Source organism: Natrix helvetica (assembly GCF_964273705.1).
Source record: "Natrix helvetica genome assembly, chromosome: 1".
Lineage (NCBI taxonomy): Eukaryota > Metazoa > Chordata > Lepidosauria > Squamata > Natricidae > Natrix > Natrix helvetica.
The window spans coordinates 304,906,996-304,920,447 of NC_138548.1; the positions used below are offsets into that span (position 1 = coordinate 304,906,996).

Sequence of the window (13,452 nt, forward strand, 5' to 3'; positions counted from 1 at the left end):
TATATACATTTCTCCAATTTAAAGCATAGAATATTAGGACGTGTGTCAGGGTCTTCCTTCCATTTTGCCTGCGACATGAACCTCATATTCCTAATGAACTTCCTAGGGCAGAAAATATTTTCGTGTTAATTTTATATGAAATAAAATGATCTAGGTTTACCTTTGTGCAAAAACCAATTATCACATATTGTTAAACAGCAATAATGATGTAATTTAAATACCACACGCATAACGGAGCTGCTACTCAGTAATGTATAAGTGATGCAAAGCTTACAATGCAGTTACATTTCTTTGCACATCCTTAGTGAAGGATGTGTTTCCATTGCTGAGGGGTTTTTCAGGCAGCTATCATGAAATAGCAAATTATAATAGTTTCAGCAAAGAAGGGTTCTATAAAGCAAAAGAGATTGCTTGTGGTTTTGAAGACTTAGGGGTCCAACCCTGGGCTTTCCAATAAGGGAAATCCCCAACCCAGGCTAGTTTTCTCTGTGGAACAGCCAGTTATTGGTTCTCTATCACTTTTTCATTTCTTTTGATGAATTTGGATAATATTGACTTCCCTTTAAAAAAAGAAGGATCCAAAGAACTAAAATGTTGACTGTCTACTTGTCCTTCCCATGGTATCTATTGATTAATATGAGTGATGTAATACTGGCTTAAAACACAGCTGCTATGTTTTAAGAGTTCAAGGGCAATGTTGCCCCTTCGTTGTGGATTTCTGGATTGAAGCTTCCTTGTCTAAATGGCTTAGTTCTTATCTGGTATGCCAACTGCATAGTTTCCTAGATCAGGAAGCCCTTCATACAGCCACTTATATCCTAGTTGCACTGTGTCTTGACTATTGCAACACTATCTACATGGGGCTGTCGGTGGTCACCCAGAAGCTCCACACAAGTCATGGACATGGTTCCATATGACCATGTAGCCAGTGGTGGGATTCAGCCAGTTTGCACCACTTTGGGAGAACCGGTTGTTAACTTCCTGATCAGTTTGGTGAACTGGTTGTTGGAAGAAATCATTAGTGTGGAGAACCTGTTGTTAAATTATGTGAATCCCACCACTGCATGTAGCACCTCTGTTTCACGAGCTACACTGGTTGCTGGTTTGCTTCCTGGTGTGATTCAAGATGCTGATTACCTATAAAGTTCTACATGGCATAGACTTGGTTACTTGAGAAACTGCTTGCCTCTGTATCTGCTGCAGCCAATTGGCAGGGTTGGCATGCTCTGTGTTCCTCTGATTAAACTATTGGGACTCCTGAAGGGTGCTTTCTCTGTAGGCAGCACCTGCCCTTTGAGACAAGGTTCTCTCTGAGATCTGGATAGACCTCCACTCTGCTCCTGTTGTTTAGAAGAACATCAACACCTGGCTTTTTACCCAGGCCTATGGCAAGAAAGAGTAAGACCCTTCACTTCATCATGCTTTCCTTGTTTTATCTTTATGTTTTATTGATTTGATTGTAATTTCTTTTACTTTTGTGAGCTACTTAAGCTTGTTAGGAATCAGCTAACATACAAGTTTAATAAAATCATGGTTTGTTGCACAGTCAGATGTGGTATTGCCATTCTTTATCATCAGTTAGGCTTGCAATGGCTGCTGAGAGGGTAGATGTCTGACATTTGCAAAGCCAGTCTCTTTCTGTAATACAGTAGGATAATAAACTTTTCCTACTGGAAATTCTATAAATATGTTGGGACTATACTTCCCTGAGCAACCAGTTAACATTTCCAACAGTGATGTGTTTGCTTGGGAATTCTGGCAATTGTAGTTCCTCTTATCAGTAGAGAACCATGGTGGAAAAGACTGATATGGTGCATGATTTATATCTCATATAACCCATGAGAAAAATTGGAGTATTAAGTCCAAGCCCATGAGAAAAATGGGAGTATTAAGTCCAAGTTGATGAAATAAATTAAGTAAAACATTTTATCATTGGTAAAAGGGCTTAGATTTTAAGGAGATAATGATAATCCTTGATAAATCCATGGTTTGCCATGCTTGGAGCAGTTTCATTTAAATTTATGGTCAAGGCTAACTGAATTTACATCCAGACTAACTTAAATTACATATTTGTAATATGTTACAATGATTAAATTTTGATCCAATGCTAATTAAATAATTATAATTTCATGCAAATTCATTTATTTCTTCCATGTTCTCTCTAGCATAAAAAAATGATTTTGGGTACAAAACCCTTAAATTCAGACATGATATCATCTATATAGAATAAAGATAGGTGTCTTCTGAGCATAACTGAGAACTTTTCAATAATTTGAAGTATATTTGTGGAATAAAATAAAGGAAATTTGTGTTGTGGAAGTTTACTAGAATTGTTGGAGTGTGAACTATCAATTTGCTTCATTTAAATCAATAAACCCAACACAATTTTCAGTGATATAGTGCTTATTAAATAATAAGATGCACTATGGCACATTATCCTGAAATGATTATCACACGTTATGGACTAGGACTACTCAGCCTATACATTTAAGACTAAAGTTGTTTGAAGCAAATTGAAGTCCTTGGATACATCCATATTCTAATCTAGATAACTGTCAACATTCATTAGAAATACAAAAACTGTGCAATTTGTCCATTTTATCTCCCTTAATTCTTCTTAGAGCAAGCAAGAGGATAAATAACAAGTACATATTGGGAAATAAATGATGGGAAAATATACAGAAAGATCATAAATGGATACCATTACACATCCCCCCCCCCCGCAATACTGTAGATATCTAGAATATGGTAGTGCAATTTCATATTAAAAGAATCATCTGAAGCAGAGCTTGGCCAAAAGCCCAAGTAGAACCCTGTGAAGGAAATATGGATGTATTTGTGACACAGCCACCAAACTCATTCATCAAATTGCTGAATAATTGTGTCCATATTTTTTTTAAAATTAATCATCCCTTCAGTAAATGGTTTGATAACTTCCAATTTCTAAATGGATAGGGATTGCAATGCTGCAAAAATAAACTATTTTCCAATCCTAAATATTCTGACCATAAAATATTTTACTAGCGAAACCATATTCTTTTTTTCAGACGGAATTGTAAAAGATGAAAGCTCTAAATTCTCTGTCCTGGTATTCAGTGAATATGTGAGTAACTCCATTTTTAAATATGTAAGAATATGCTTTACTATCACACTGAACAAAGTTTGCGTAAGATCAGGATTATTTATTCTCTTTGTGAATGATTATATGGCTGAATGACTGAGTGCCATAGCAACAGAATCTGTGATTCATGAAAACACATTTCAATTATACATATCGGAGCATTAATAAGTATAGTACAATTACATAGCAAAGCAATTTATACATCTGTCATAATTATTGGCTTAATAGCCATGATAGTGATTATTGGCATACACATATGGAAATGTGTGTGTGGGAGAGAAAGTGTTATATCTTCACCAAAAGAGGCCTTTAGTTATGACTATAGGCACTTTCAGCTCACAAAATATAATATTACATGGGTGGTTTTATTCTTACAGCATCTTACTGCCCAGTGCAGCATTTCATTTGGACTTCCGATTTTCCAGGTCATGGTACCGTAGCAGTGGGACTTCAGAAGAATGCTGCTTTCTGCTGGCTTGGAAAACTAACTGCTTTGAACGTTGCAAAACGCATGCTGCTAAAATTAAGACAATGATTGCCAAAATAATCAGGCCAATGTCCGTCCAAAAAAAATCAAGGCAACTGATTGGCAGGGGTTTCCTACATCCCTCCAGTTCATTCCCTTTCAGCTGGCTCAAGGCCTTCATATTTAGAGAAGCTGGGGTTTTACAGGTTGCCTTTGCAAGAGAACTTTTGTTGAAGTCTGCCAGCCACTCCTTGAGATATAAAATAGAGCAGTCACAGTGCCAAGGGTTGTTGGAAAAATCAATTTCCTCCAAGTTGGTCAAGCTATCCAAAGCACCAAGAGGAACAGTGGTCAAATTGTTGTTTTGCAGATGAAGAATTTTGATGCTTGAGTTCAGGAGGGGCATCTCCTTGAGTTCCATCAAATTGCAGTTGGCTGCCCAACCCCAGGAATCAAGACTCTTGCAAGGACAGAGCATGCAGATCCAAGCTTGGGTTGTGTTTAAGAACAACAACATGATTAACCCTTTGATCATTGCGATTATTGTAGCTGCGTTGCTTGTAGCTGTGGAACAAAAAAAACAAAACACCATAATACGTGTGAGCTCATGTCTGTCCCATTCAACTAGAAGAAATAGAGCACAACAATAATGAGAACTATCTTGAATGCATTTGGGTCAATATTAAAGGTTGTGGGGGAAATGACATTGCCATAGGTCTATACTACAGGCCACCCAACCAAGCAGAGGAAGAAGATGAACTTTTTGCTAGTCAGCTAACTAAGGTATGTAGGAAGCACACCACAATAGTAACGGGAGATTTTAACTACCCTGACATCAACTGGGAAACAAACTCTGCACCAAGTGGAAGATCCAACAGGTTCCTAACAAACCTAGCAGACAACTTTGTTTTCCAAAAAGTAGAGAAGGAAACAAAGGGATCAGCCATACTGGACTTAATTCTCACTAACAGAGAGGAAATGATAGAAGGTGTTGAAGCCATAGGAACCCTGGGGGCAAGTGACCATGCAATATTGGAATTCAACATTATCCAAACACAAGTAGTAGAACAAAGTCAAACTAGAGTCTTGGACTTTAAGAAAGCTAATTTCAATAAACTTAGAGAGAGCTTGGGAAAAATTCCATGGATGAGAATCCTCGAGGGGAAAACAACTCAAGAAGCTTGGGAAATTTTAAAAAATGAGATTACAAAAGCCCAGTCTAACACAATACCAATGAAGAAGAAAAATAACAGCTCCCAAAAGAAACCAGCATGGCTGCATAAACAACTATCTGACAACCTGAAAGACAAAAAAAGTAAGTATAAAAAGTGGAAGGAGGGGGACATAACTAAGGCAGAATATCAGCAAATAGCCCGAGCCTGTAAAGATGAAGTGAGGAAAGCTAAGGCTCACAATGAAGAAAGGCTTGCCACAAAAGTAAAAATTAACAAAAAAAGCTTCTTCCAACATGTTAAAAACAAGAAAAAAGTTAAGGAAACAATTGGTCCATTGCTAGGAGAAAGTGGCAAGAAGGTGACAAGCAACAGGGAGAAAGCAGAACTATTTAACTCATGTTTTGCATCTGTCTTTACACAAAGGGATAAAACAGTCCAACCTATCAAAAGCAGCACCACAAAATTAGGAACACAAATTGAAATAGGGAAGAAAATGGTAAGTGAGCACCTGTCTACCCTAGATGAGTTCAAATCACCAGGACCGGATGGATTACACCCCAGAGTTCTGAAGGAACTAGCAGACGAGATCTCAGAACCACTGAATTATATCTTTCAGAGATCCTGGAACACCGGGGAACTACCAGAGGACTGGAAAAGAGCTGATGTGGTTCCCATCTTCAAAAAAGGGAAAAAATTAGATCCAGGAAACTACAGACCTATCAGCCTGACCTCAATACCAGGAAAGATTCTGGAAAAAATAATCAAGCAACGAATTTGCGAACACCTAGAAGCAAACATAGTAATAGCCAAAAGCCAACATGGATTTGTCAAAAACAGATCATGCCAGACTAATCTTATTGCATTCTTTGATAAAGTGACAAAATTAGTGGACCAGAGGAATGCCGTTGATATAGTTTACTTGGACTTCAGTAAGGCTTTTGATAAGGTAGACCATAACCTACTACTAGATAAAGTAGAAGAATGTGGGTTAGACAGCATCACCACCAGATGGATTCGTAACTGGCTGACCAACCGCACTCAACGTGTAGTCCTCAATGGAACTGCATCTACATGGAGAGAAGTATGCAGTGGAGTACCCCAAGGCTCTGTTTTAGGCCCAGTACTCTTCAACATCTTCATCAATGATTTGGATGAGGGAATAAATGGGGAACTCATCAAATTTGCAGATGATACCAAGCTGGCAGGAATAGCCAACACTCCAGAAGATAGGCTTAAGATACAGAAGGATCTTGACAAACTTGAACATTGGGCACTATCTAATAAAATGAAATTCAATGGTGAAAAGAGTAAGGTTCTACATTTAGGCAACAAAAACGGAATGCACAGGTACAGTATAGGTGATACCTTGCTCAGTAGTAGTAACTGTGAAAGGGATCTTGGAGTCCTAGTGGACATCCATTTAAATATGAGCCAGCAGTGTGCAGCAGCTGCCAAAAAAGCCAACACAGTTCTAGGCTGCATCAACAGAGGGATAGAATCAAGATCACGTGAAGTGTTAATACCACTTTATAATGCCTTGGTAAGGCCACACTTGGAATACTGCATTCAGTTCTGGTCGCCACGATGTAAAAAAGATGTGGAGACTCTAGAAAGAGTGCAGAGAAGAGCAACAAAGATGATTAGGGGACTGGAGACTAAAACATATGAAGAACGGTTGCAGGAACTGGGTATGTTTAGCTTAAGAGAAAGAAGGACTAGGGGAGACATGATAGCATTGTTCCAATATCTCAGAGGTTGCCACAAAGAAGAGGGAGTCAAACTATTCTCCAAAGCACCTGAGGGTAGAACAAGAAGCAATGGGTGGAAACTAATCAAGGAGAGAAGCAACTTAGAACTGAGGAGAAATTTCCTGACAGTGAGAACAATTAATCAGTGGAACAGCTTGCCTCCAGAAGTTGTGAATGCCCCAACACTGGAAGTCTTTAAGAAGATGTTGGATAGCTATTTGTCTGAAACGGTATAGGGTTTCCTGCCTAGGCAGGGGGTTGGACTAGAAGACCTCCAAGGTCCCTTCCAACTCTACTATTGTATTGTATTGTATTGTATTGTATTGTATTGTAAGATGGGAGTTATGTACAAGAACATCAGGAGGTGACAGTGGTGCTGCCCAAACTGTGTGTTTAAATTTGGACCCAGAAGGCAATTCGTGTTAAAGTTATTTTATATTCTTAGTTAGACTTTCCAAGTTTTCTACATGGGAAGAAATTTGATCACCAAAACATCATGATAAGACAGTGACTGAAGAACAAATATGGATTCTCCACTGGCCATATCTCTTAGATAATCCCTCTTCCCTTTTTCCATCTTATTTTAGATTTCTCTTTTTACCTCAATTACCCTGCTCAACAGCCATAAGTATTCATATTTTTTGGATGCTGCTGATGCTTTTGTATTTCAACAATAATATTTTGCCATTGAATACATTAACCCCATGTTCCAATTCCAGCCTTTCTCAGTTGGGGTTGTATGAGAGATTGTGATTGAGAAAGAAAACTTTGCATGCCACCTAATTAGCAGAGAACCGGTTGTTAAATTATTTGAATCCCATCACTCCACCTAATGTTAGCATTCCCAGCGATAGGATAAATGTTCATGCATTGCAACTCACGTTTGCTGTTTTTGGTAACATTGTAAAATGTGAATTGTGTAGGTTAGAAATGAGTTGTATAGTGGAGTTTGCTTACACTTTGTTGTTTTTAGGCAAGGTTCCCTGGGGCCTGAGCATTATTTCAAGGGTTCCACCAGGACAAAATAATTGAGAAAAGCTGGTCTATTCAAATTTAGTCAACCCCAGAAATGTCCAAAACAGAATATGAGTTTCATGCCCACCCATTCTGAGGAGGTCTGCAGAGACTATGATTGGCAGAGGGAAGCCCTAAAAAGGTTCTGGAGAGTCATAAGGCCGTATTTGCCTACATCAGGGGTGTCCAAACTTGGGAACTTTAAGACTTGTGGACTTCAACTCCCAGAATTCCCCAGCCAGCATGAATATGGATGTATATTCATAGAATATGGATGTATTCCCCAGGCTGGCTGGGGAATTCTGGGAGTTGAAGTCCATAAGTCTTAAAGTTCCCAAGTTTGGACACCCCTGGCCTACATTGTTTTAACCTCTTCCTTCAGGCCAATGTTTCTCAACCTCTGCAACTTTAAGATGTGTGGACTTGAATTTCCATAAGTCGGGTTTAGACACCTTCAAGTTGCTGTAGCTATGAAACACTGCATTAGTGATAACCTGTCATAGTAGTCATTTAGTAGTTTACCACACTAGCTTTCAGAATTGATATAGATCACCCACTACATTAGGGTGGCTCTCTCTGTCTCCAAGAAATCACCACTGCTAAGTGATGAGGACTTTTCTACCAAGCAGCAGTTTCCTATATTCGCACACAGGATCACACTACTAAAAAAATTAAGCTCTTTTAAAATAACATCTCTCCCCACTTTTCCTCCCTCCCTATTCTTTTTCTGTTCTGTCTTTGATGGCTTATTCAGCTGCTCATTTTCCGAAGACTATAGCTTGTGTTGTTGGTGATGCATTATACAGCAAACATCGATGCATCTTTCATAATCTGATGTTATCATAAAAGCTTTGCTTTTCAGTGGAATCAATGCATGCATTCAGTTGAGATGAAGTACTAAATAAGCCAATGACGCACAGGCATTTGAGGCTTTCAGTTCTATGCTTCTTATGTATGCATTCTTTTTCTTAAGACATGACACCCTACCTAACATAGAGAGTGAGCTGATGTTTTAAATGGGTCTTTGAATAATTGTAATGCTATGTGAATGACCCACTTTTCTAAGGCAGCACAAATAAAAGCCAATCAAATAGTTATTCTCGTATACGTTGGATGTGCATTAACTTACATTTTTTTTAATTTGATTTTTGTAGCCGCTCATCTCAACATATGACTCTGGTTAGCTTTATCATTCATAAAATCACAGAACTGTGGAGTTGGAAGAGACCACAAGATTCAGGTAATCCAACCTCCTTCAGTGTGCAAGAAAACCAGTTAAACTGTTCGCAAGAGGTGGCTGACCAGCCTCTTCTTAAAATCTTCTAGAAATAGAGAATCCATAAGAGGCAGAATGGAAGTGGCTTGAGTCAGTTCCTTTGTCTTATAGCTAAGAGAAGTGACTGACCCAACATCACACAGGTAGGCTTGGGCCTAAGGGAGGACTAGAACTCACAGTTTACTGATTTCTAGTCTAACATTATAACAACTTTACCGATTATGAAGCGGGGTGTTAAAAATGTTCCATTATATATGTCAAATGTGCTAGGTGTGCCATTGTTCTGACCCAGGCTTAACAGAATCACGAAACAGACTCCTTGTCCCGAACCCCCACCCCACCCCTTTTTATTTGGTTAATGTGAATTCCTGGCATTCACATTCAGAAAAGTCCCAGCAATAAGCCTTTCAAGGTTTAATTAAAAAAACAGACCTTATCAGCCCTTGGATAGTTGCTAGGCCAAATTTCCAGTCGCAACACTGTAAATTGAAATATCTGGCAAGGAGTCTGTGAGGCACGGACTCAGATAAGCAAATTTTCACAATAATAAGTGAACTGATCATCTCCTGCAAACACCCCTCCCCTTTTGCTCCTTTTATTCCCTATGGAAGGGGCCGTTCAGAGTCCACTTGTGCCTTTACTTCCGCGTTGACCCCTGTTCCTTAGTTGTTCCCTTTTCCTGACAGCTCTGCGTATATGCACATCTGGAACAGGCTCCAACTGATCTTCTGTCCCATTTATCTCTGACTCCGAAGACAGCTGATAAATATCGGACGGCCCCGGACCCATCTCTGCCTTTGATGCAGAGCACTCATCAAAGCCTTCCCCAGACTCCAGGACCTCTCCAAGTTCCTCTTCAACCTCCTCACTGTCCGAATCTGCCGCCAGCTCCACTGGCAGCTGACAGGTCACAACAGCCACTGATCTCACCAGTGCAAAGTAGAGGAGAAGAAAAAAAGATCTTGATAGACTGTTTCTTCTAATGAAGCCTGGAATAATCCACCGAGGGCTTATAGGTTTTGTACAAAGTACAATAACACCCTATTACTACATTCAATTTTACTATATAAATTGCCCCTAAGAATCTTTAGAACTTTTTAAAGTACAGAGAGATGGTGCTCAGAATGCATTTATCAGTCAGGGTAAAATGAATGATTCCCCAAAGGGAATATTTTATCCTTATCTTAGTATGAAGTACTATTTATTAAAATGATTAGCACAGAATATGAGTTGAGACACCCATGTCTTTGCATTTCATGATTACTCAGCAGTTCCAATGCAGTCCTCTGGACATTTATTTGGAAGTTAATTCTCTTGCGATCAGTCACATTTGCTCTCAACAGATTAAACTGTTAGTCACTTTCTTATCTGGAATATAAACCCACGTAACCTGCTTATTTTTAACAGTTAATGTGATGGTAAACCAATTTTCATTTGTAAAATATTTAGACTTCGGATGCCATTCCTGGCAGTTGCCTCATAGACGTTTAACTGAAATTCAACAAGATGTTGAATGAATGGGAATGAGCAGGAGGGCTTTATTTTCAGGGGAAAGGGGTGTCCATTTGCCTATCTTGGCAAGGGCTGAGCCACCTATAGATGGTCAAAAACTACAAACAATTTTTGGGAATGTAGACAAGGCCTGCAAAAAGGCATCATGATGAAAAGCATGCAAGTTTCCATTCTCATGGACATTTGGAGGGAGTTTCATGTCTTTTAAAATGATTGCATTGATGCATTGCTCAGCTTCCCTTGATCTTCGCAGTGGGACACTGGCATAAGGACACCAGAGGAGCAAAAATATGCCAGAAGAGGGGAAAACAGAATTGGTGAGGGGGAAAAGAACAGCAAAAAAGATCAGGCAAGATAATGTAGTTGCATTAGCTTTGTGAAGTGGAAAGGACTGGATGACTTCATGGGTGAAAGGGGTTTCAACTCAGATCTCTACCATCCTTGCTTACACTGCGACTTGTCGCCAACTTAACTCTTGTGAATGAAAGGAGATGGCATGCTGGCTGGGAATTATATCCAGAGGCTGCTTTGGTCAGTGCATTCCACTGGCTGTCCAGGTCATCTTGCTTTTTATGCATGGTGGTCCATTAAGAGGAACAGTATTTACAGTAGGAAAAAGGTGATTTGTTTTTGTGGGTGTGTTTATTCATGAAGAAACTATGATGTTAAATCAGGTTTTAGCTGCTTAAAGATGGATCTGCTGCAGATTATCTTCAGCAGTTTAACATGAAAAATAAGCAAGGTTAAAGAAAAAGAGAAAAGGTGCAAAAAAAAAGGAAAAAAAGAGAAAGAAAGGTGCAAGCTAAAAAGAAAATTGAATCATATTTCTTACCTTTTTAAAATTTTTGTTTAAATTCAGTGTGTTCTTCTCGGTGAAGCTTCTTAACTGGCACCAATGGAGCAAATGCAATAAGTGGTTGTTTTTACATTCAGGAAGGAAATGAGTTTAGTAAGGGCTCTCCATAGAAGACAAGTCTCCATCATTATCTCCTGAACTCAAGGGCCATTCAGATGCAGGATGTTTCCTGTGGTGGTGGGAAGAGGGAGAGCTTCCTTTAAGGATGCACATCTTTCTCTCTCATCCTTGCTCTATGCACGCCTCACCCACACCCATGGTTTATGTATTCTACCCATATCCATGGTTTATGTATGCTGGTCGGTCTCATAACAAGAGACATTGAGGCTGCAGGAATAGAAACAAACGTGGTCACGTGGACCACTGGTCTCACTCAATAGAATGCTGCTTCAGAGAGAATTGGGAATTGCAGGAGTGACATTTGGGCCCAGTGGTTTTAGCTGGAAAAACAAGATAAATGAAATGCAGAAGTGAACAGTGGCCCAGACTGAAGAAGATTGGTTTTTAATGGATGAGATTTGCCTGATTCTGCAGGGGGTCAAGAAAGGATGGCATCTTCAACCATACAATTGAAACCCTGTTGTTGTTTTTACATGTGTTACATGCATGGGCCATATAAAAAGTCATAATGTTGCAGCTGATCTTTGGGCTCCCATGGACACACCCATGCCACTGCTTTTGACTAGGTTAATAAACAGCCACCAAGTCTTCATGTTTTATGATTATCATAGAAAATTTTGGACCTTGCAGACCAGCTCTCTTCTTCCTCAGATTTTTATATACATGATTCTCACATAACGATTCTTCATCCCACAAAGCCTATGCAGAAGTTTAAAGTTAATCAACTTTAAATTAATCACAATGTTGTATGTTTGTAACTTGGGCTCCCTGTCTCTTAAAAATGATGATAAATGATTGTTTTAAAAGAAAAATGAGGAGTCAAAAGAAATCTTGGCATTAAAATTATGCCATGCTCCACCACCTGTTTTGAGATTCTGTTTAATTATTATTTATTTTGAAAAAAAACTGGCCTAAAGGGTATCTAGGTCCATTCCTAGAACTCTGAAGATTAATTGGTAATCTTTCTTTATAAGATGATTTATAGTACACATTTGTTTCTTAACATTTAAGAGCTGCTTGAAAAATAGCTACAAGCAGGAGAATAAACCTTTTCAACCCTTTTCAAAATGATCTTCATGTGGAAATAGAAATAGTTCCCATTAAAATTAACACCCTATCAGCTTGTCAGTTCTGTTGCCACAATCTGTTGCTCAAGAGACTTTTAATGAATGCAGCGCTGGAATCGACCAGCAAAGATTCAGTCAGTCAGTTCAGTCAGCATACTCCCCCCCCAAAAAAACGTATCTTATGCATTTCCTGTTCACCTCATCAGATTATGTGAGGAGAGGGGAAGATGTTTTGATTCAGAGAATATTCATGGAGCAACTTTCTAAAGGAAGTCTAAGTGGCATTCCTCATCTTCTTTATTTATTTTACTCTATATTATTGCCATCAAAGCACTCCTCCTAGCTTCAAACTAATCTGTTTTTGGGAGGCTCCAAAAGTGTAAGAACAATCAGCTGAGGAAGAGTGTCCGTGGGGGGAGGTTCAAAAAAAGTCAAATGGCAGCTGCACAATTGAAAGGCCAACTTTGTTTTTATGTGTGTTATTTTAATTATAGGTGGGCCATGGTTTCCATAATGTGAATGTGGCCATTTGATTTTTTTTTATACTTCCTCTTGAGGATGCCCCTGATCTGAGAAGTAATCTGTTTGCTTCCACTATGAGTGGAAGCCACCAGATTAAAATTGGCTGAGCATTTAATAAGTAAGAAATTTGTTGATTATTATCCATTCTCCTACTTTATGAACTGGTTGGTTATTCCATTGATTTCAATATGTTGAGAAACAGGCTTTCCGAGCCAATTTTCTTCCCTACTTCTGATTTTCTTTTCCAAGACGCTCATCATTACTACTTTTTTTATTTGTTTAATTTAATTTAATTTAATGTGCATGCCACTCATCTCACCTAGAAGTGACTTATGCTTGTTATCCCCTTAACATGTTCCATTTTAGAAGTGAAACCTGTTTTTTTCCCCTCAGCATTACTTGGGCAATTCTGTTGACATACAGTATATTCAAGTTCACCCCCAGAAAAACAGAGGTCAAAAAAGCTGAATTTCTTCTGAAATAAATCTGGAGTAGCATCAAGTTATTTTACTTTGCTCAGACTCTTTTGTTGGCATGACAGGTATAATAATAATAATAATAAACTTTAATTTACA

At 38.8% G+C, this 13,452-nt stretch overlaps 1 protein-coding gene across 1 annotated transcript; it reads right to left on the reverse strand.

The window, feature by feature from the left end:
- Positions 1–3,221: 3,221 nt before the first annotated feature.
- Positions 3,222–11,194, reverse strand: GP9 (glycoprotein IX platelet). Its single transcript, XM_081968828.1, has 2 exons — positions 11,145–11,194; positions 3,222–4,151 (listed from the first exon to the last, which is right to left on the reverse strand). Exon 2 carries the CDS (start codon positions 4,120–4,122, stop codon positions 3,523–3,525), a length of 600 nt encoding a protein of 199 aa, XP_081824954.1. The 5' UTR covers positions 4,123–4,151; positions 11,145–11,194; the 3' UTR covers positions 3,222–3,522.
- Positions 11,195–13,452: the final 2,258 nt, after the last annotated feature.

Excerpts from the sequence above, each read along its gene's own strand:
- GP9 (XM_081968828.1), bottom strand. The coding sequence starts at position 4,122 with ATGATCAAAGGGTTAATCATGTTGTTGTTCTTAAACACAACCCAAGCT.